Genomic DNA, 22,607 nt, shown 5'->3' on the forward strand with positions numbered 1-22,607 from the left:
AACAGAATGTCTCTTTTTCACCTACATACATCTTTTTCTACTTTTTCGCTCTGCATTCAGCTGTAGCAGCCCACTTCCTTCCTAATCGGGCTGAAGTTCTACAGGAAATAAACTTCATAAAAAAAAAAAATATTATTGTGCAAAGAAATTTGTTAAATGAATGAACACACACTGTCAATCTAAAATTAATTACATTTGACTATTTTATTTGTTTTTACAAATAAAGGAACACCGTGCCAAAGGGAAAATTGTAAAATTCGATACATCCAATTCGATATTTGTACCTCAAAACTTTAAAAAAACTTTGGAATAATTACTAACCAAAGGCTTGATTATAAATTAAAAGAAATATACACATTCAAAGCTATACTGATGCAAGTCATATTATGTGAGCAATTATTTTATTTCAAAGGGAACTAAGACAAAATAAATTCTAGTTTGAAAATGTTAAAGTAACTAAAAGACTGTACAGAAAAAAAAATATCAAAGGAAACTTGTGAACATTTATAAATGAGCTTTGGCTAAATACACAAGCAACATAATTTTTCAATTTCAAACAATGTCACTTCTAATATTCTCCGGACTTCGTTGGTTCATATTTCAATCAACATTTATAGGATTAGATAACTAGATGTTTCTTTTAATGTTATTTCATTAAAAGAGTTTAATCCGAGGGTTGATGGTGCAGCGTTATCGTCCGTCGTATCCACAATGCAGTGATAACCCAAAGTATTTCAAACATTAAATCCTTAAAGAAGCATCTTTTTATAGTTCCTGTTACAATCAGAACTTTTTAGTTGGCAGCATAATATTCACCATTATTGGAGATAATGAATAAAACCCTCTGCGACAGCCACACAACAGTAAAATAATGGCTTAGACGTGTGTCCCAGTCATCAATTTCCTTCCAGGAGCCTGCGGTCTAAAAGAGAAAAGTAGGGTATTTATGAGGTTATGAAAATAAATAACTATGTAAAGAAATGTAATATGTAAAGAAATCAATGTTTCTTTGGATGTAGTTTCGTACTAAAGACGTGGAGAGTTGAGACAAAGTTCTGACAGTAAGTCAGGAGTTGAGTTGTTTACGTGTATGAACACATTTGTTATTTTCAGAGTAATTCCCTTTAAATAATGCAAACAATTAATAAATAATAAATGACAATTTCTTTACATTTTCATTATGGTTTCTGGGCCAATGACCTCAGTATCCCTACAATTCTTTTAGTGAAGCTCGTGATTCCAACGTTGGAATAACAATAAATCACTTACTTTCTTTTGTAATGATGCGGGCATCTCCGTGTTCTCATTTCTACAACAAATCCAAAGTGTTATTAGAGACGCCTCAAATCATTACACACGTTACAGCAAAGTCACTCCAGTTTTCAATGAAGAAAACAACCAAACAAAGACAAACCCAAAACAATTGTCCGCTTTCCGAAGGACCTGCACTGACAGCATGTCAAATGTCGTGTAGCACATCAGAAGGACTTACGATTGCAGTACAGGGTGCTGATGATCAGGACGAGAAGAAGAAGGCCACAGCCGGCGGCCAGTGGGCCCAGTATGATCGCAGAACAAGACATCTGAGGACTGGTTTCCTCTGCGGAGTAAGTGTTCATTTAGCACCCGTTCCCCCCTCACAGCGCCATGCACACGAAGACGAGGAGGACTTGATAGCGAGAGCCTACCTTGCTTGTTATTCCCGTTCTGCTTACAAACACATGGGGGGTCAGTCGCACTGGTGGTGGCCCTCGGGGCCTCCGTGGCCCCTCCTGCAACCTCTATTATTTCCTTTTCTGTTGAGAGCAAAACACAATGATGGAAAGTGACAGTAAAAACAAAACAAAAAACACCCATAGAATCTTTGAAACCAAACTCACCTCCGACCAGTCGGGTTACATCGCCGAATGTCATTTGATTCCCTTTGTAGAGAGACGCACAGCTGTAAGTGCCGCTGTCGGCCCCTTTGTTGAATGACTTTAGACTTAAGACACTTTCACTCATTCTGGAGTAAATGAAAATGGACTTGGAGGAAGCTCCTTGCGTCTTCAGGACGCCATTTGGGCTGAAAGATGCAATGAATTCCAAGTTCTTGGGAAGAACTCGAAACCATATGAGCAGGCTGCCCGACTCAGCAGGCTTACACGTGATGTCAACCTGCTCCCCTTCCTTCACCGTCTTTTCTGCAACAGCCGCTGAAGTCATGTCTAAACGATTTGATGAGACGGCAGCAGTTATACAGACCCGAATCCACTTCAAAAGCTGCCATGTGGTAATGAATTACATTTCGAAATTCAGATTAAACTTACTTTGACACAACAGCAGAATCACCAGAATCACCAGAATCCACTTTTGGTTCATTTTGCAGTGGTAGATATTAAACAGCTGCCAAACGGGTCTTTGTGGTCTTTGTTGTTGAGTCTGCCAGGAGATAATTCAGCGAGATATCAAACCACGCCCCAGCTGTCGACTTCTTCTCCGCTGCGTCAAATGGGATCATTGCAGCGGAGCGTTGCAGAGACCTCCTGCAAGCGCGGTGGTGGTCTGCAGGATGTTTGAAGCCCACCGATGTGCTCCTCTCTCACCTCTGCCTCTGCTTTCAAGCATCGAGCAGCGAAACCTCCATCCAAGCATCCAAGTGTAAACGTTATTGCTGGTATTTCACTACGTTGCTGTGAATGGGACTTCTTCAGGAGCTTTTCCTGTCGTAAACTTGAATCAACATGCTACGCCATCACTTTGCCTTTTATTTTAATAGCTGCTGGCATTTTAGCGACATAAAATATTTTTCATTCTTTCTGCAACACCATATGGAGTGGTGTCGCTTTTTTAAACAAACTAAACTAAACAAACTTTTTAAAACTTATTTTGGCATTCTATGTTGGTGCTTTTATTGTATGATGGCTTTTTAATTTGATTTGATTTCTTTTTGGTAAGCTGTATTATGACATTTTGTTATGCTTTACCATATATTTGTATTACTTTAGTCAATGTAAACTATATTAAACTATAATAAAATATATTATATACTTTTTGTGACATACATATTTCTTTTGCTTATTATATAGTTACCTCTTTATTACTTTTTCACCTTACTATAGGTTTTAATTTTGCTTAATCCTTTTTTGTATTTTGTGTTAAATTGTAATATAGAATGTTGACAAATTTAATCAAAAAGACAGTATAGTATCTTATATGAAGTCACACTAAAGTATGTCGTATTCAAAACAGTCCTAGGATGGCATGTTGAAGTACTGAATAATATTTAAATTGAAAAGTAAAGTTTGGCAAAATCTTACGATAAAGCCAGAGTATAGTGTCAGAGAGTCTGCTTTTTATTTAATAGGTTTCCTTATAATAAACGTGTTTAATAAACTAGGGGTTTCGTTCAATTGAGTGTTACATGGTTTGGTGGATCATTTGTTGCAAAGTCAGCGGTGATGCAGCAGTTGTGTCGAGCCGTCGTGGTGAAGACGGAGCAGAGCCAGAAGGTCAAACTCTAGAGATGGTCACGACTCACGAGCTTTGAATCATGAAGGAAAGAATGAGTTCATGGAAACAAGTGATTTTGCACTTGTCAGTTTTGTGTGTTTTATTTATTTATTCATTCATTTATTTATTAATTAATTAAGGAAATACATTGTCTAGATAGACAAAGTAGAATTTTCGGAGCAGAGGCCAAAAACAGGTTAAGAGCTTCGAGAGATACTACCTGGTTTGACTTTTTTTTTTTTACAGATTACTGTAAAATGTTTAAACGTTTGAACGCTTCAGAGTGCACACATCCTCTTAAAACTAGTAAACGCTTAGCATAACCAATGAATGTGAAGCTTTTTCCAATAACAACAAAGGACATAGCTTCTACCCGAGCAACAATTAGGCACCGTGTCATCTGTCACGTCATGTGAAGGCTCATCAAATCGGGAAGTGAAACTCCCTTCAGACGAAATGAGAGTGCTACGGCGGCTATGGCGCAACCCGAGGCCCATTCTATTTCCTGTTCACTGGTGGAAAGTAAATGAACCGGTTTAGTAATGGGCAACAAGTGCTGACATTTGGCTCTTTAGTGGGCCATTGATGTGTTCTAGGGGTGGGCGGAGAGGCAACGGAAAGACACAAACGCAGGGGGAGAGGGACTCATTTAACCCGTGCGCTACAGCACGTTATTTACCTCATCCCAATATTTCTGTCTATTAAGAGTCTATTTTTTTCTTCTTTTCTCACAAATTCCTTTGACATTGCTTTAAATGAAACCGCCGTGGAAAGCAGACAGAGGTTGTGGAGGGTTTTCGGCAATTAGGGGATTCTGTTGATGCTTTTTGTTACGGGGGAGACCCAGTGAAGCGCTCTCAGTTTGCCCACTTCACCTTTCCGTAGCTCTGTTTCAGGTCTGAGTCACTCAGAAACACACCTGCTCGGGCTTCCCTATCTTACTCATACAGGGGTCTCCAACCTGAAACCTACATCAGTGTGTGTGTGTGTGTGTGTGTGTGTGTGTGGTGGGTGACCAGGGGAAGCCAGTGAGAAATACAGCATCCAGCAGAGTAGCATCGCGTAGTTTGTCGTTGAAATGCAGTGAGAAGCCACACTTTTACAAACTGAAAATAGTGGCACCCTTAAAAAACCAACAAATCAGCATCAATAAGCCACGTTGCCCTTTCCTCATTAATTTGGCCCACTTGTCCGTGTATTATGGGATGTAAGTTTGTGAAAAGGAAGCGAGCAGGGGAGGAGTAAGTAGAAATGTAGAGTTCGGAAATGGAGAAATTGAATCTCTGTAAATAAAGAAAACATTTTAATCAATTCGTCCTGTAAGGAATATATTTTGTTACTTTGTTGCAATATTTTCTAACAAATATTGAAAATGTTATATTTAATGATTGTTGTTTTTTTTCTCTCACAAACAAACCATTTATATTTCAGTCATGTATATTGTGTGTATGGATTAATCGTTAATTGGACTTTCTGACTTTCTGAATTTAGTGACTTTGATGATTTAATAAATGAATATATGACGACTTTACTGTTCAAATGCATGACGGTTGACCCTGTAAAACACAAGCAGATATATTTCACAGTATGTTGTCTGCAGGCCTTTACCACAACCTGGAGTGTTCATATGAAAATAGAAGCTTCAAAATTCAGATATTTTAATTCATTTTGACTTGCCAGTGTGTATTTTAACCGTTTCAATATGATGAAATTGCATTTTACAGAACTGATATATTGTACATTCTGTATATTCACTATGCTGTTGGGGTCATTTTTCCATGTTAACTCCCACATTTCCCATGTAACTTGTCTATTTTCACATAATCACATTTAAATTGATTACCTGAAATGGTGTTTTAGGCAATTCATTCCAAAATTTAATTTAAAAATGTATTACCGAAATGAAACAATTACAGAGGTTAAAGTTAGAAGAGGAACCACAATCCCTACTCTACCTAAGTTTTATACTTTTAAAGTCAAATTAGAATTTTTTTGTATTCTTCATATTAACGAGATGGAGTAAAATGCAGGCACAGAATGAAATACTGATAGAGAAAGTAAAGAGCGTATAAACTAAACAAGTAAAACTCACAGATGGTTTGGATATTGTTTATATGCAATTAAACACAGCGCCAAAAGAGTTTTCTTGTGTTTTTTTTACTTTATCTTTTCTTGCTGAACTCTCTTCAAAGCTCCAACGCTCCTCCTGCCTTTCTCTCTGTCTCCGTCAGAGCTTGTGGTTCGGTCTGTGGTCTTTTTGTGGTCTTTTTGTTTCAGAGACTAGATGAAGAGCTCAAAGCGGAGCAGAGCGATAACAGCTCAGTGAACGCGGCTCCGTTTCTCCTCTCTCTCCCCAGCTCACAGGAAAAGGTTGCACGAGCTCCCTGAGGCCCGAACCACCACCGACTCACTCATTTCTTCACGCCCTTGAATCGCACAGGTGGGCATGTGCGTTGCTTGTTTACGCGCGCGCGTGTGTGTGTGTCTGTGTGTGTATTCGTGAGAGAGACGGATAGCAAGTTGTACACCCTTTGCTATAAAAACAACTTTGTATCCTGTAATTTAATAGTATCACAATCAACTCAATGGCACAAACTGGAGGCAATTCAAGAGAAACTAAACGTGTACACATCAAAGGTATGAAGGAAGAATGCAACTTCCGCCAGACCGAATATTAACAATGGATACACACCCACACCCTCTTCTCTTCTTTTCCATACACATACAGTTTGTGTAACAAATATAACGCTATTACAAAAATTGGATTTCCTATTCATCTGTGCACAATTACCAACGGAGATACACACGGCCTCGAGGTTATACCTGTGTCAATCGTGCTGATGCATAAGTGCACTTGAGCAAGTTATTATTAATTTGTTGGTGACTACACCTTTCGGCACGAATACATGTGCATGCATACATTCTCCACATGGATGGGTTTACAGCTGATAATACAAAAGCTGGTACGGCCAATTAAAAAGAAGGGAGTTATGCCTGTTACGGGATTCTTATATGTGAATAAACAGGGTTCGCTTTGGGCTTTGTGAAATAGTAACGCAACGTTTTGTTCAGAAATAATTATTATTGCAAAACCAATGCTTAAGATTCAAAACCGGCTTATTTGAAAAAGCATCTAGATAAATGATGTCAGCTAAATATGGCATAAATCAACACAGAGTTAATAGCTGAACATGGTGGAGCTCTGGAGATGTCATCTAACAAAAAGCAGCCAATATATTACAATAGGTTACACATGGTTACCGCTCTTAAGAACCATAAAAGTATTTTCTGACTGGCTGTTAATGAACAGGACATGTCGATAGCGGAGGTCTTCTTTGGGGGTCTTCATCTCCTCGAAGCTCAACTGGATGTTGCTTTAACCTGAAAACATTTTGAAAGACGATAGATATCACACATACAGCACATATGATAGACTGTATAAACACAAAGTTACACAAATAAGAGACTTACCTTCAGTCAGATATACGCCGTGGATATGGAACGGTAGGATCCTACCTCTTCCTTAATGATGAAAAACAAAAGAAAGATTAAACTTCAACATGTAATATAAAGAATCCACAAACATTTATTCTTTTGATTGTGTAGGAAAAGACAACTTTTACTGGAAATCTACTTACTTCACAAAGTGGTGGCGACATTTTTTGGGTAGCCCTGAAAGCGAGAATGTGAACAAACAAAAACAAAACACATCAGAGTGGCAATAAAATATTTGAACTCAAAGATCAGTGTGCTGATTCACTGGAGGGGCGACCACTCACGGCTAAAGTAGTACAGCGAGCCGATGAGGGCGAGAGCCAATGCCGCGAGCAGCCCGACCAGGGGCCACAGAACCAGGGGGGCGCAGTCATCTGGAGCGAATGCGGGACATGGTTTTGTTTAAATGTACAACAGTTGACTAAGTTCCCATCGGATGGTCACCACGTATTTTCAGTACACCCTGTCATTGCATCGTCTGTGTAAAAAACGACCCCCGCAACGACGAAGGTGCTAATTCCTCACCAGCCGCATTTAAAGTGCAAGACAAGTGCTTTGTGTACTTGAATCCCAAATCTCACCCTGTGAAGAATCCTTCGCGGGGCAGCGGCACAGCGGCACGACTGCGGGTTTGGATTTCGTCTGAGGAGGTGATGTTGGAGGGGTCACTGTAAGGCAAAGACAAGTTGTGACTAAAAGGAATCAAAGTTGAAATTTAAAGAATATCTGACCAGTCCCTACATTCCCGTCTTGGTTTATCTACATCGTCACATTTTCAAAGGATAGTGGACAGTGGAGAGTTCCTCTAGACTGCCATGGAGGATCAACTCTACACGGAACAGTATATCATTATTTGAGGTAAAATGTCCACACTACGACATACTTGTGTCACCATGCACCAGATCTGAAACTCAGACTTTTTAAGGCTGTAAATAAAAGCGCCTGAGGTCTCAGCACACAAACCTCCCGGTCGAAGAAGAATCCCGGACTTCCACGTTTCGTCGTTCCCCTCCTTCAGGACACAAGAATAAATCCCCGTGTCCTCTTCAGTCACGTTGACGATGCTCAGCACAAAGGACGCACTGCTCTTCCTGCTCAGTTTGAAGCGGGCCTTGTCCACTGCAGCGCCATGGACAACACGGCCAGCGTTGTTGCACTTGCCGAGGAACTCTAGCTTTTGGCGGTTGTGGATACTGCGGAACCAGTACACATTGTCACACTTGTTAACGCAGTCACATTCAATGTCCTCCGTAGTGAGGATCTTGGGATAATGAATCTTGACGGTTTCTTGCTGAAGGATCTGGCTCCAACCTGAGAGATGACATGAAGGCACGTTTGAGACACACGGTTGTGGTGCATTTAACAAGGACAAACACAAAAATTCCCAATTATTATTATTAATAAATTATTATTATTATTATTGTGCGTTGTCTCAAAACGGTGACTCGGGTGTCAGGCCGACTTGTCCATTAATTGGTGTAAAAGCAATTTGAGAAAAAAAAGCCTCGAGTAACAGTGCATGAGTTTCCAATTTAACAAAATAAAGAATCCTTTTGACGAGTAAAAGCACATACGAGGACAAACATAGTTGGTAACGTGGTGCAAAACCTACAACTGTTTCGCAAGAATGGAAAGGAGCTCCAACTATGAAGAAACCTGTTGTTCACATGCAAGCGATTTGACATTTATGCAATGTTCATTGGTAGAGCCATTTCATATTTTGAGTGAGGTGTGTGTAGGCATATATACCTGTTGCAATCGCTAGTCTTATGAAATAACTAAAGACGAGTAAAAATGGAGAAGCTTCCACTGTGCGAAAGGTTAAAACTCACTGTTACTCAAGTCATTTGAATGAGAATTTTACCCAAATGCACAAACTGCACAAATTGCGTAACACCGAATATATAAAAAAGTTAATATAAAGTTGACGGAAACATACCGCTGAGTACAAACAGGTGGGGAACGGTGGCCCTCATAAATGATAGGCATTGTACCAGATTTGACACATTAATAATGAATAATGAAATGAATAAATAAGAGAATTAATGAGCTACACCAGTACAGTTGTACAATACTGAGAAACACAATTTGAATACTCCCATAGTTGCTTCACCATTGAAGGAACTGAAGGCTACGCCGTTGATCTGTGAAAAACCAAGTCATCTGGTGTACCATTAAAAACATGACATACTATATATATTATATACACGATGGTGAAGACTGCTTTTAAAACAAAATTTAAGTATGATTTAAGTTTAACTTCAGGAAGGCTGAGTGGACAACAACACATCCCTTGTCGTTACTGGCCACCGACGAAGTCGTGACGCCGAAGAACGCCCGTCGCTCGCGAATCAGCGGAGAAACTTGGAGGTCTTACCTGATGTCAGCGACACTGTCAGCAGCGCCCACACTAGAGGCAGCGCGGCCATTGTCCCCTGGTCACCGCTCTCTGGTGGTGTGTTGAAAAGGAGCCGAGGGACTCTGCGGATAATACTTTCTTTTCCTGATCTTTATCTGTCAGAGATGATGGGAGGAACTGAGCTGGCAGGGTCCTGAGTCGTCATGGTAACACCCCAGTGTGACACACACGGGGCCTATCAGAGAGGACCATACAGCAGACAAGGTGCGCACGCGTACACACACACACACACACACACACACACACACACCACTGGGAGAGAATACTTAAATTGAAATGTGATAAACACATAAGAGAAAACTGGGACAACGTTACCGTAAATAATACTTGAGTGTCAAAAAAGTACATAACCAACAAATAACAGTAATGTTTGCATTACTTGCTGACATGACAACAAATCAAACCATAAAAGAAGTAGTATATTCACAGAGCAGCAGTTTGCAGAGCTGTGGTCTCTGCCCAGGTGTGTGACCTAGAGCTCAGCACAGCCCTACATGTGCAGCTTCATGCCTCCCTGCAGAGCACGGGCCTAAACTACTAGTGTATTCTTTGGGACTGTTGGTAAATAGTGTTCACTGGTGTCTGTAAACAGCTTTTTCTATTCCTTCTCATAACTCACTTCTTGGCAGAGAGAGCTTGGTATAAAATGCATCACGACACACGTCAACAAAGCCCAACAAAACTCTGTGAAATCACAAGTTAAATCATCTAAATCATATACTTCCCTAATGTTCTCAAACATCTCGTGTGAAAATATACAATTCTTTAGATTTTGATTTCTCAGGTAGTTAAACAAATCAAATATTTTGTTTTATTTACTGTGACCATTTTGAGAACAACTTGTATTTTAAAGAAGCTGCCCATAGAATCTTGCCAGTTGCTAATAAATTTCAACCAAAATCATTCTTTTTGGTGATATCAATGCTTTAAAATAATCAAAATATCAAATGGAAAGAGTTTATTTTTTCCTAAAGATCCTTTTCTGCAAAAATCCAATCAAGATTTGGAAAGATCGGTTCATTCAGTGCAGGGGCGACGGGCCGAGGTTCAGTTTCATCGAGCACTTCCAGACACACGACATCAAAGGTTCCCCTTTGACAACGGCTGCCTTTGGAATAACAAATCTATAATCCATTAGTTCAGTCACAGAATAGTTCAAATTAATTCATCCTTCAGGCTATAAAATGCCAGAAAAAGACTCTTAGGTGATGTATTTAAATTAATAAGAAAGAAAGACAGCAGACCTTTACATTTCCAAAATGCGAAAAGATGTCTTGTCAATTAATTTCCTTACCATTTAGGTATTATAGTGCTGAAATTCAGAGTGGATATTCTATAAGTTAATGTGATGCGTAGAGTCTTACATCAGATGCACACCTTCACTCACAAGTGAGAAGGTCGCTCATGACCGACGTATACTGCCTTACAAAGGGACAGAAGGTTTTCTTGAAGTTATTATTTGGTTATTCACAAAACACTAAAAGAAACGTGACCCATTAATTGGCATTTTTTATTTCATTTTGGGTCAGCCATTGGAATGAGAAATATCTAATTAAGCTCCAAGAACCTGCTGAGCGCTGCAATCCTCCGAGTGTGGTTTGTGTATCTGTGTGCGAATGAGGGGTTGGGGTGTAGAATGGTCTGGTGGGGGTCTTAAAGAGGGAGGATGTGGGCACCCTACGGCACTACGGGGGGGGTCGGAGACTGAAGCGCGAGAGGGAACGAGACCACAGGATTCTTTGAAAACAGGAGATCTCAGGGGGGCTTCAGAGGCGCTGTGAGCACGTCGCTGAGCTGTGAGACCTTTGTGGGTCGTTCTGCTCCGACGCTTTGAGTCGTTTCTTCACTCCACTGCTCACTTACATATTTTCAGACAAGGGACTTTTTGCATTTGTCATAGATTTAGAAGTTTGTTTGGCACCGATAAGCAAATACTATTCAAGTTGTGACCTCACTCCAGAAGCTCTTCATATCTGCAGGACCTTTGTAGCAGACTATATCAAGTCACTCTACAACACTGGTTTTACTTCAGCTTGAACCCTGTTATTTCCTGTCCCCAAGGAGCCACACAACAGGCCACAACATTGTGTGCTGAGGATCTTATCACGTGCCTGATAAACGAATAGATCACGGGTTAAAAGGAGATATATACGTGTGTGTTTTGGGGATGTTTAACGTGCAGTTGTCTATAGAGCCTCCCAACCTAATACCGTCTGCTACAAATCTAGTTTTTACCAAACCGGCCCGCTGTCCTAATTGATAAAGATGACTAAAACATGTATAGCATGCACTGATGCACACGTCGTCCACAAACCACCCAGCTGTTAGTCAAAGTAGAGAAACAAAAAGCACTAACTGGTTCTTTGATGAAATTGGTGTGTTGTGCCAAAAAAGGTCACTCGTCTACTTAAAATTAAAAAAAGGTTGTTCAAGTGTAAACTTATAAGACAAAGGATGGTTTACAACTCGACGTTTCCTTTTTTCAGTCAACTTTCAAGTGGAATAAACTTCCTTTGTTTGATTCAACCAATGTTTTAGTTTGTCAAGAGATGTCCTCATTTTAACTTTTGCACCTGTCTGACCCCAAACACTTGAGCTTCGGATGTGCATCCATAACACGTGCGCTCTAGACTAGGGCAATGTCTCCTCGCTCTTGTTTTATCAAGACAGTTGTGATGTGCAAAAGAGATCTTTCAATGAACAACTGATTCAATTTCATTCAAATGTGCTGGACCTGGTCTCGGCTGGCGGCGCCGTACTCTGACCGCCTTCTTTAAAAAGTCAGTGTTCCTCTGAGAGCACAACAAGTTTCATAGGAAGTGAAATGAGTGAGCCGCTAACATCGGTGGGATTTTATTCGCGGTACTGATGCTCTGAATAAGCTCGACAGTGCCCACCTCAGGCTGCTAAACCACCAGAAGCACAGATACAGAAGCATGCTGGTGTATTATTAATTATAGTGTACTTGTTGATCATTTCAGATGATAGGCAAAAAAAAAAAGTTCTTACACATCACAGCAAACGAGGAATACATACAGTAGGTGTGGAAAGTATTCAGACCCCTTTACATTTTTCACTCTTTGTTTCATCGCAGCCATTTGATAAAATCAAAATAAGTTTCTCTTCAATGTTCACTCAGCACTTCATCTTGACAGAAAAAAAACAGAAATGTAGAAAATTTAGCAAATTCATTAAAAAATAAAACCTGAAATATCACATGGTCATAAGTATTCAGACTCTCAGTATCGAGTAGCAGCACCATTTTACAGCCATGAGTCTTCTTGGGAATGATGCAACAAGTTTTTCACACCTGGATTTGGGGATCCTCCCCAGTTCCGTCAGGTTGGACGGTGAACGTTGGTGGACGGCCATTTTCAGGTCTCTGGATGAGGTTTTCTTCCAGGATATCTACTTGGCCGCATTCATCTTTCAGGGGTCTGAAATACTTTCCGTATTGTGAACATTAGTTAAATAAAATATATGATCAAGTGTCTTAGTGGAACATAGTTATTATAACTATGGCTATGTATGAGAAACCATTCATTCATTCTTAAAAAGTACAAATTGACTCAACATGGCTAGCCGGCTAGCACACCTACAGACAGGTCGTCTGGGCTGTCAGAGCCGATAATAAAAACTGCTTCCGGCTATACGGCTATAAAGAACATTCTAAAAATAGACAGCTTGTGGTTTTGTAGTGGCTCACTCAGCACACGAAGGCGAAGGGACGTTGGGGCAGGAATCCTTTTATTTGTAAACACCAACAGTCAGTAGACCCTCCTACGATTTCGGTACACTCGTAAGTTCCTCCAGACAACGACAACTCCCCAAAAAACACCCGCCTCCCCAGATCTCCCCCAATCACAGGCCACCCCCTCCCTGCCTAGCATGCACCGCAACTCCCCCCGGATTGGCCAGAGGGGAACGCTACAGAATTTTACATGTCATGCTCACAACACCTTCATGTTTTTGCGTACGTGCCAGAAGTTCAACACACTGTGTTTTAGTTCAACATCCCAGAATGGAGTCATCCCACAGCTTCTCCTCCTCCGACCTCGTGTCCGCTGTCTTTTTGATTTTCTTCCTCTCTTTCCTGTATTTTGCTTTGGCCGGCTGGTCCTGTCCACACTCCGCCTGTTCAACATTCATTTCATCGGTCTCCTTTCTACTGAGCATCATGTTCCCTCGCATTAAATTGTCCGTCACCCTTCTCCCTCCTTCCACCTCAAAGTCCCCCTGTCGACATTCATTTTCTCGTTTTCTCTGCTTGCTGTGATTTTTCCTCGTTTTTCTCCTGCCTTCTTTCTCGGACTCTGCCGATTCCTCCCTTCTCCTCTCCTCTGAGTCGTCATCTCTTTCCATCCTCCGTCGCTTCCTCCTCTTCTTCTCCCTGTCCGAGTCCTCATCCCTTGCCTTTCTGTCTCCTTCCCTCCCGGATGTTCTAGTTCTCCTCTTCTCTCTGTGCCTGTATTCGCTGACATCACTGTCACTTGTGCTGCTGCTGTAGGAGGAGTAAGATGACGAAGTGGTGCACGAGGAGGAGCTCAGCTCCCTTCTGCGCCTCCTCCTGTTTGCGGGTGGATTGGTGAACGGTGACGAGCTCGTCCCTGCAGGGACTGGAGGAGGGAAGCTGTAGTCCCAGTGATGGGAAGGCCGCGGTGGGCCCTGATACGGAGGCCGCCACCCTGCAACTGGGTAATAACCGCCAGGGTGGGAGGGATGAGGAGGGTTCGAGGTGGGAGGGAGCTTGGCCACGCGCTTGTTGAGTTCCGTTCCGTCCCCCTGGTAAAAGGCCTCGTCCTCTTTACCACCTTCCTTCCCCTCTGTTCGTAGGTCCCCCACAGCGAGGACCTGACCGGCCTTGGGGGTGATTCCACGAGCCTTCTGAACCTGAACGTAATCTGCCAGCTCGTCTGCAAATGTGTTGTAGTCTTTTTGTTGAGATTTGCAAAGATCCACAATCTTTTTCTCCCTGGCCAGGAACATACAAACACAGAATATGTTGCTATTCAATTAGCTGATAAAGGATGTTACTCTAAAGCCACATGTAGTATTTTGTATCACTGGGAAGCATAATAAATGTACAGAAACAGAGTTTTCTAATATCATCAGCCTATCCTGTCTAACTTTGTCTCCTTAGGTCCAACTGGGTTTGCGTTTATGATAAAAGCAGAGGTATTTTCTTTCTTATGCTTCCTATCCTCCTCCTTTGAATATTCAACATGGCCATGGCCCTCGATTACACAACTCATGTTTGGACTGAAAACCAAAACTTGAGTTAAAAGCAGCTAAAAGTGGTGGGGTCTTGAGATTAATGTGAACTATTGAAAAACACAAATTTGCTGCTTTAAAGCAGTCTCTAGAACAGTGGTTCTCAACTGGTCTGGCTCCGGGACCCACCACCACCCCCAAATCGATCGGTCAACCACTGCTCTAGAAATACTAATTTAACACCAAGTAACCAGAGATTACATTTCAGTGGAGTATAAATTAGGACACAACAGTGGAGTGTTTGTAGGAGACCAATGGATTTTACCTAATCTGGTGTTTGTTCCCTTGCATGTGGGCCTGGTACATCTCCACGGAGTTTAATTGCACGCTACACATCTGACACATCAGGGAGTTGGCTGCAGACAACAGAGAAAAGGAAAGACAGCGTCAAGAATACAAAATAACAACAATAACATAACTTTACAAGCCCTCAGATATACAGCTTTCTTCTTGATCTGAGCTTTCATGCTGTTGCCTACTTCTGATGTTATTTGTCTCCTTTTGTCACATTTGGACACTGACATTGTAGTGTGTCAAACTAATGTCCTATCTGATTGACAATGATTTTCTGATGGTCTGATGCACTACAAATTATTAACACCATTTCTGTGTCACCTTTTTGGTCATCGTCTCCAAGCTCTTTGAGCAGGTCCTGTCTGGCCTGATTCCTGTGGTGTTTGCGTCCGTTGTAGTGCTGCAGAGCCATTTGGGGATTGTTGAAGGAAGCAGCACACATGACACAGAACTTGTTGCGGTCGTGTAGATCAATGCCTGCACTGGGGGCAGCTGCTGGGTCCAGAAGATGCTCCATATCACTCTGTGAGGCAGATTTCCGTTGAGCATCACCAGGATCCCGAATCAGACTTGGCATAGTATGCACCTCTGGGTTCATGTCTGCAACTGCAACACGAAATTGTGAGTTGAATGTTATTTGTCTTATCTTCTGAAGTTAAGTGAAGCTAACCTTAAATTCTCTCAACAAAATGTACTGTTGAGCAGATAATATAAAAATTCACCACACCTATCAATAACACAATGGCCACTTGCCTGGCGGCTGAGGACCTTGTTTACGGAGATTTTTTGCATGGACTTTGCCTTCATAGTGTGATTTTGCGACCACGTGGGAGCTAAACACCATTTTACACAGGTCACAGAAATGGTCCTTATCAGTAGTCATGGTCCGCTGAAATAAACAAGCACAAGAGACAGACATATGCCTCCTGATATTACCATGTAACCTGGAAACAATGAGAAAAGACAACTAGATGCCCGGGACGATCCTTTAGACCTTCTCTGTGCTCCTCTCACTCATATCCTATTGAGAAGTAAAGCACTAGAACGACACTCCTCACCAGTAAAGGCTCACAGCGTATGAGATGTATGAGAGTCAATTGACTAGAAGGGTCCAAACCTGGAGTCCTGTTGACTCAACGTCCATCTCCTCAGCTCTCTTGGCCTGCAGGTACACCTTGACCTTCTGAGCATGTTTCTTTCCCTGCAGTCGGAAGAGACACGGGAGATATTTTTCATTTAGGCTCTGGCTGTGGGAGGTCAACAAAACTGCGCAACAATTCCATGAGTAGTGCTCGGGAAGGCGGCGCGCACCTCATAGTGCGACAGCCGCTGGGACTCAAAGAGCAGCACAGCCTCGCACACATGGCAGTAGTCGTCAGTGAGGAGACCCTCCAGCAGCTTGTCTCCTGTGTGGCAGAACACACCGTCACCACTGAGCCTCAGAGAATACGGTATATGACGTATTCCTCATATTACATGAGTGAATTCATTGTTCACTCATACCACTTTATTTTAAACTAATATGAGATTACATTAGTAAACCTCATTCTTCTGATTGGCTGATTTTGACAAGTATGGAGACTAATTGTTTAATGGTGAATTAGAAGATGCTAATTAAAATGAGTTAATTGGTATAATATTTTCAGTTTTTAAAACGTGATGATTCTGCACAGAACAAGATAACAGTGAGCAAAGCAGCTTTTTCTGTAATACACATTGCAACAACAACTTACTGTAAAATGGAAAGGTGCATTGGCCCATTTTAAGACAGAATTGATTAATTTAACTGTATTTAATTTATTTACAATGCACCATATTCTTGCACCAATTTAAAGTAAGAAATCATACTTCATCCACTATTATACATAACATTTAGTAAAAGGATATATTGGGACAGCATTAAACTAGGACTTCCCATCATTAAAATTATGCTCACAAATGGTACATACAAATGGTCCATGACTTATTAAACACACAATAAAACAGCAAAAACACCAAATATTTGTAACATAATAATACTATGAGAAAGACCGTTTCATAATTGACTGAATCAATTCTACTTATTCAATATTTAAAGTATTTTCATTTTTCACTACACGTCCATTATTGAATGCAGGAAGCTGCCAGCCACTTTGCCCTGATATTATATGTATATAAACCTATACTGTACCAGTCAAAATTTTGGAAACACTTTCTCATTCAATTCAATGAGAAAGTGTGTCGAAACCTTTGAATTGTACTGTATATGTTTATAGATGTATAGACATATCTCTAAATATATATGCATCGTACCAAGCTCATTTTTACGTGCAACATGCTCCATTTAAAAAAAATGATTTTAATTACTATTCATAATTGCTTGACTATTATTACTAAATATTAGATCATGGGGGGTGGATATTTTACCACATTGAAGCAGTTTAAGTTTCCTTTTTAGATTATATTAAAATGACATCAGCAATACAAACTGAGGTGTAACAATGACATTCGTTTACGTCCTTGCATCCAATAACTTAACACAGTATACATCCTTTACTACGAGTTTCTTACATGGTCTGACAATTTATTCTGTACTGAGCTAATCGTATATATGTCTTATTAATTGTTGTGTGATATAAAATCACCGTTATGCCTTGTCATGAATGGAAATGTTTAACTAAATCTTAAATCCTCAGTTAATTACAAAAAAATTGACAAAAAACAAATCAGCTTCCGTTGTATTTTTCAATTTAGTAAAACAGATTTTATATACTATATAATTGGTTCTGATGATCAAAAGGTACAACTATATGAATCAATACTGAAAATGGCCACTGGAGGCCTATCAAATGTGTAATTGAAAAGAAAAAAAAACTATCTCTAAAATATCTGCGGTCCCAAAACGGAAAGTTGGCCAAACTCTCTATCTACAGCTAAAATAAACTGTCATGAGTAAAACAATTTATGCACATTTTGATGCCAAAATATTCATATGTGTTGATATATTTCAAATACTGTACTTACCAAATGATAATCTCACAGTAGCAGTTATCAAGAGAACAGGGGTTCAGATACAGTATCTCAAAATGTGTACAACGTTTAGAAACTATTTATTTTTCTTTCACACCCTTATCTTGAGAGAGGGGGGACTAATGGCCATTTTTAGACTAAGCCTGAGATCCATCCAGCCATCTTAATACGTTCCGAATGTTGTTTACACAATAAACAAACATTTTATATAGCACATTTTGCCACAAGCTCTTGAATTCCAGTCTTTCGTCTTCATCTTTACCAAGTTATCATTTATTGCGGGGGCGGGATATAATAGATCGTCACCCATTAAAGGTGGAAGGTTATTTGGTTGCCCGCAACCAAAAGAAGCTTGATGGACAACCAGCTAGGCTTAACCGCTTGTATGTGACTCAGGTTGATGCAAACCAGGAGGTTGTTAGATCGAGTATTAGTGAGCGGGCTCCAACTTAAGAAAGCGAGACATTAAGTAATTGACCGACCACTCACGGACCTCGCAAAACGAGCAACCTCTTTTACTTTGTATCTCTCACTATTTGGGTGGTCTATGGATTCAGGGGGCCTTTTAACTGCCGAAAAAATGAACGAGTCATGTAACGTATATATTGTGCCTGACTTTTAACGTTTAAACTGACGTTAAAACAGTTGACATTAGCGCAGTTAGCTAAGGAGCTAGCGTAACTTAACGTTAGCCCTCTGATTATTGAGCTGGCTAGCCAGTTAGCCAAAAAGCTAACATTGGCTCGGCGGTTAGGACACAATACAGCTGAATCTCCAAGGTGTGGACAAAACTCACCTTCAACCTGGGTACTATCTATTTTAGTGTTTATTACTTTGTCAGCATTTGTGACTGAAGCCGCGTTAGGGGAACTAGCATAGGTATTTTGAGTGTCTGACTCCGCTGGCAGCGGAGTACAGACACTTCTGTCGTCCATGTTTTTCTGTGTGCGTGCGTAGTGACGTAATAAAGATGGCGTTGGCCGAAACGGGCTATTGGCCGCCCACTTCCGTTTTCCTGTTTTGGAAATGAAAAACGAGAAACGAGGGTTTTCGTTTTATGTTTTTTACGGTAAAAGGGACGATCAAAATGTAAGAATATGTCTATTTTTTCAAAGGTTATTGATTTTTTTGTATCTCCGATAAAATAAATAAAACACAATCTATTAAAGAAATTACCGAATAATTTATTTTTCTTTTAAATAATTAAAGATAAAAATAAGGAAAAAGTTGTCCCGTTTTTGTCAGGTTTCAAATGTTGATCCCTCTACATTTACAGTCACAGTATCTGCTATAGAACTTTCTCACACATGCGCACACACACACACACACACACACACACACACACACACACACACAGAAGAAGAAGTTCATATCAAAATAGTAGTTTATTTTAGGACATTACAAATCAAACATCTGTAACCACAGGGAAAATCCAATTCAATGCAGGAAAATAACCGGTACTAACACATTTAACAATTACACAACATTATAGAATCAACATGGTGGTTTTCACATGTTAGGAAAGCAGTGTAGAGCGAAAAGCCATCACTTTCTTTTCTGAAGCTCTCTGGCTAAGGCATCCAACTGTGAAGAGTAATACAGTATAATATCAGACACACTATAATAAAAGTACATTTTTTTTGATAGATGTGCAAGGCATTTTGTTAACACCATGCCACCTGTGTATGTTTGCAAGAAGACACATTATTTTAAGACAAGTAAAAATTCCCTATTGTGTAGGTGATGAAATTAGATTATCCACATTTTTACACTCAATCGAATCGAATAAACTATATTGGCATTTGTATCAGCTAATTAAGACATTAGTTACTAAGCAGATAATTATCAAATTAACATATATAGTTTATAAAGCTGTTTATACAATCCTCCTCCATGCAGCACTGAATAGGACACCGCAGTTCACTTACAATGATGTTTCTCAGAATATTCCTCCTCTGGGGTCTCAAGTAGCTGCATTCTCCTGCCTCACACAGCTTAATCTCTTCTGAAATCTGAGAGAGTGAGATTCAGACTATGAGCTACGAGTAGACAAGAAGAATATCTTCATTCCAATCAGTATATGCTGAAAGAATGAGAAAACTATATTCACACAAGCACACAAACACAAATCCTGACCTCTGATGTGCCAAAAGAGTCCACCTCCCTCTTGCCTCCAGGGTACCAACCATGGGACCAGTGCTGGGCGTCAGACAGCTGAGCTCCAACACAAAGAAGCAGCCCGAGCAGCAAAACCAGCCGAGATACACACATGATATTCCCACCTAAAGGCAAAGATGGACTACCGATTAACTCCTACATTTCTTCGACCTTTTGGAAGTCAAATCAGATTGCAGAGTGCTTAAATATGAGTGTGGCAGAAGATCTAAATTGAAATAATTATAACATCTATTTTACTTTGTATGCAATAAAAACCCAAACGACTAGACTGCACTGTGTGTAAAGTAGAAATGTTACCAGAAAACTCTGATAGTTTGCAATAATATACACTCAGGTCAGGCAACGCAGACCAAGACATGTTAATTATTCTACTGCTAGTTTTCTTTTTTTGCTAAATTGTTTCCCTATATTTGCAAAATGTACAGTTCTCAGGCCAAATGTTAAACTGCAACAATATTATACCTATCAAAATATTTAGTTATTTATTGCCTAGAGACAAGGAAGGTCCTGTTTTAATACACATCTTCTATTAAAGTTTTATCTTAACAACATCCACAGTTGTATTTCTCCAAATGATACGTAGGTATACTTGAATGAGGTACAGTAAAGTTACAAAGAAGGGTCCTCACCTTTAAGTCTCACCACTTTATCACTACAGGTGTCCCTAGTGGTCCGGCTAGAAGCTCACTCTGCTGGCTCCTCAGTCGGTCAGTAGATAAAGGTCTCTCTCAAGTGCAATACTTTAGAGATTATCTTCAACCATATCCCCCTCCTGAATATATGTAGTTCTCCCAATGCACATTTCCATTATCTTCACCTAACTGCTCCGCCCATCACTGACCTCTCCCGTCCTTCTGTTCCCAGTGGTGAAATGAGTGATCCCTGGGGACGAGGGGTCCAGAGGACGTTGGCCGATTCCAATTACAGCCTGCAAATAGCACCGACACCCCTGGGAGGTTAGTCTTCTCACACACATCACCAATGCCCACCTCCAAATGCTGTCGTTCTAATCACATTCAAATAACTCAATTAGCAGATTAATAACAAACAGTATTATTCATGGGATACTTTCTTTTGATAACATTAAAGCAAACGCATCTCCAAAATGTGTCTAAAGTCTTCCGTGCTGCATATATTCCACAGAAAATATGCAATATATTCTGGGGTTCAATAGATTCTGGCCTCTATAGTCTGCGACCTGCTGACAATTAACTCTGTCTAATAGCATTTGACCGTACTGCTCAGATCAAACTACAGGTCCTTGTCAGAATACAAAACCTAACATTTCCAATTTCCTCACTTGTCTTGTCACACATCCTCCCTTTTACCCGGATGACCCTCTGGCCAGCGGAAACACCGGCGCATCTAATAACAGGGGAACAAACAGTGGATTCCTGTCAAGGCCACGAATGCCATCCCTCTCAATTAGTGAAAGGAAAGGTATTTTAGATGCAGAACCAGTTGTTACTCAGGCAGCGTCTGACATGGTGACATGCTCCTGTTGACCAAGGACCTTTTATGGAAGCGTGATAACCTCAAGATGCATCACTGACGACACGTGACCAACGGTTGGTGTGAAGCGAGAGCTCTTACCTGCAGAAGACAGGTAAGTGCTCTTGCTAAGTGCTCTTCCTTTTACATTTACACATGGGTGGCTATGCTGTTTCCTCCACCTTTGTCCATATTTATAGTGCAGATGGGGAATGTTTAATTTAAACCTTCTACTTTGTCACAAGTTTTTACAGCATAAATCCCTTCAAACTTTTAACATATTTATACATTTGCTTCACACCAACCTGTACAGATGCTTGATATTAAGGGATTTGTCACTCAAAAGTGTATTAATGCACGTTTTTTTTTATCCTCAATAATGTCACCCTGCCTTATTCATCGCATTCTTTACAATAATACTGCATTTTTTTCCATCTTCCTATCTATAGTTAGAAAGATCACAGTAGTGTTGTAGTCTACTGTTGGTCCTCCAACCAGACAAAACCCAAAGAAACCAAGTCCCCCGGACTGAATAATACAGAAAAGCAATACCTTAATGTGAACAGGTTTTCCTAAAATGTATTCCAGGTTCTTTATTTCCACACTTTCACTTCCACAGTTACCCTTAATTGTTCCCATTTCAAGTATTTATTGGTGCAAGAGGCACATTCCTATTTCATCAGGGGGTGAAGGGTTAACCACAGATTAGAAACAACCTGATCTATAACGCATCAACATGAACAATTGGTAATTACTCTTCACCACTGCGTCATTTGTCTTCAATAAGAAGTGAGCTGTAATGAGCATTGTGTTGTCCCAACTTGAACCAAGCAAAAACACTGCACTTTAGAGTTAAGAATTAGAGTTCTCTGATGCATGTTTGCGTTTAACAATACATTTAAAGCTAAAATGATAAGAAATACCGACAAGTAATAAAATCTCAAGCACTTTATTAGGT

At 40.4% G+C, this 22,607-nt stretch overlaps 4 protein-coding genes across 5 annotated transcripts; all 4 read right to left on the reverse strand.

Moving 5' to 3' along the window:
* Nucleotides 1-138: 138 nt before the first annotated feature.
* cd8a (CD8a molecule) lies at nt 139-2,471 on the reverse strand. Its single transcript, XM_037490256.2, has 6 exons — nt 2,310-2,471; nt 1,881-2,207; nt 1,689-1,796; nt 1,493-1,600; nt 1,270-1,309; nt 139-922 (listed from the first exon to the last, which is right to left on the reverse strand). Exons 1-6 carry the CDS (start codon nt 2,359-2,361, stop codon nt 877-879), a joined length of 681 nt encoding a protein of 226 aa, XP_037346153.2. The 5' UTR covers nt 2,362-2,471; the 3' UTR covers nt 139-876.
* Nucleotides 2,472-5,543: 3,072 nt separating this feature from the next.
* On the reverse strand, nt 5,544-9,487 carry cd8b (cd8 beta). Its single transcript, XM_037490878.2, has 7 exons — nt 9,365-9,487; nt 7,951-8,298; nt 7,569-7,655; nt 7,272-7,361; nt 7,131-7,164; nt 6,964-7,014; nt 5,544-6,873 (listed from the first exon to the last, which is right to left on the reverse strand). The coding sequence occupies exons 1-6, from the start codon at nt 9,414-9,416 to the stop codon at nt 7,005-7,007; spliced, it is 621 nt and encodes a 206-aa protein (XP_037346775.2). The 5' UTR covers nt 9,417-9,487; the 3' UTR covers nt 5,544-6,873; nt 6,964-7,004.
* Nucleotides 9,488-12,257: 2,770 nt separating this feature from the next.
* zmat1 (zinc finger matrin-type 1) lies at nt 12,258-18,951 on the reverse strand. Of its 2 annotated transcripts, none has more exons than XM_037448237.2 (7): nt 18,777-18,951; nt 16,283-16,377; nt 16,089-16,172; nt 15,725-15,860; nt 15,293-15,577; nt 14,943-15,033; nt 12,258-14,378 (listed from the first exon to the last, which is right to left on the reverse strand). In XM_037448237.2, exons 1-7 carry the CDS (start codon nt 18,913-18,915, stop codon nt 13,415-13,417), a joined length of 1,794 nt encoding a protein of 597 aa, XP_037304134.2. In that variant the 5' UTR covers nt 18,916-18,951; the 3' UTR covers nt 12,258-13,414. The 2 variants fall into 2 exon arrangements, with proteins under 2 accessions (XP_037304134.2, XP_037304135.2); XM_037448238.2 differs by having other exon boundaries at nt 17,975-18,906.
* Nucleotides 18,952-19,370: 419 nt separating this feature from the next.
* Nucleotides 19,371-20,905, reverse strand: gnrh2 (gonadotropin-releasing hormone 2). The gene is made up of 4 exons (XM_037490887.2): nt 20,788-20,905; nt 20,117-20,262; nt 19,909-19,992; nt 19,371-19,564 (listed from the first exon to the last, which is right to left on the reverse strand). The coding sequence occupies exons 2-4, from the start codon at nt 20,249-20,251 to the stop codon at nt 19,526-19,528; spliced, it is 258 nt and encodes an 85-aa protein (XP_037346784.1). The 5' UTR covers nt 20,252-20,262; nt 20,788-20,905; the 3' UTR covers nt 19,371-19,525.
* Nucleotides 20,906-22,607: the final 1,702 nt, after the last annotated feature.

Source organism: Pungitius pungitius, chromosome 8 (assembly GCF_949316345.1).
Source record: "Pungitius pungitius chromosome 8, fPunPun2.1, whole genome shotgun sequence".
NCBI lineage: Eukaryota > Metazoa > Chordata > Actinopteri > Perciformes > Gasterosteidae > Pungitius > Pungitius pungitius.

Excerpts from the sequence above, each read along its gene's own strand:
- gnrh2 (XM_037490887.2), bottom strand. The coding sequence starts at position 20,251 with ATGTGTGTATCTCGGCTGGTTTTGCTGCTCGGGCTGCTTCTTTGTGTT. Across the intron at positions 19,993-20,116 it reads ACTCTTTTGGCACATCAGAG|ATTTCAGAAGAGATTAAGCT; the intron begins GTCAGGATTTGT and ends TCACTCTCTCAG. Across the intron at positions 19,565-19,908 it reads ATATTCTGAGAAACATCATT|TTGGATGCCTTAGCCAGAGA; the intron begins GTAAGTGAACTG and ends TACTCTTCACAG.
- zmat1 (XM_037448237.2), bottom strand. The coding sequence starts at position 18,915 with ATGGACGACAGAAGTGTCTGTACTCCGCTGCCAGCGGAGTCAGACACT. Across the intron at positions 16,378-18,776 it reads AGATAGTACCCAGGTTGAAG|GAGACAAGCTGCTGGAGGGT; the intron begins GTGAGTTTTGTC and ends TCTGCCACACAG. Across the intron at positions 14,379-14,942 it reads GGGAACAAACACCAGATTAG|GGAGAAAAAGATTGTGGATC; the intron begins GTAAAATCCATT and ends GTTCCTGGCCAG.
- cd8b (XM_037490878.2), bottom strand. The coding sequence starts at position 9,416 with ATGGCCGCGCTGCCTCTAGTGTGGGCGCTGCTGACAGTGTCGCTGACA. Across the intron at positions 7,656-7,950 it reads GATTCTTCTTCGACCGGGAG|TGACCCCTCCAACATCACCT; the intron begins GTTTGTGTGCTG and ends TTTGCCTTACAG. Across the intron at positions 7,165-7,271 it reads CTCGCTGTACTACTTTAGCC|GGCTACCCAAAAAATGTCGC; the intron begins GTGAGTGGTCGC and ends TCTCGCTTTCAG.
- cd8a (XM_037490256.2), bottom strand. The coding sequence starts at position 2,361 with ATGAACCAAAAGTGGATTCTGGTGATTCTGGTGATTCTGCTGTTGTGT. Across the intron at positions 1,797-1,880 it reads TGTAACCCGACTGGTCGGAG|AAAAGGAAATAATAGAGGTT; the intron begins GTGAGTTTGGTT and ends TGCTCTCAACAG. Across the intron at positions 923-1,269 it reads CCGCATCATTACAAAAGAAA|ACCGCAGGCTCCTGGAAGGA; the intron begins GTAAGTGATTTA and ends TTTCTCTTTTAG.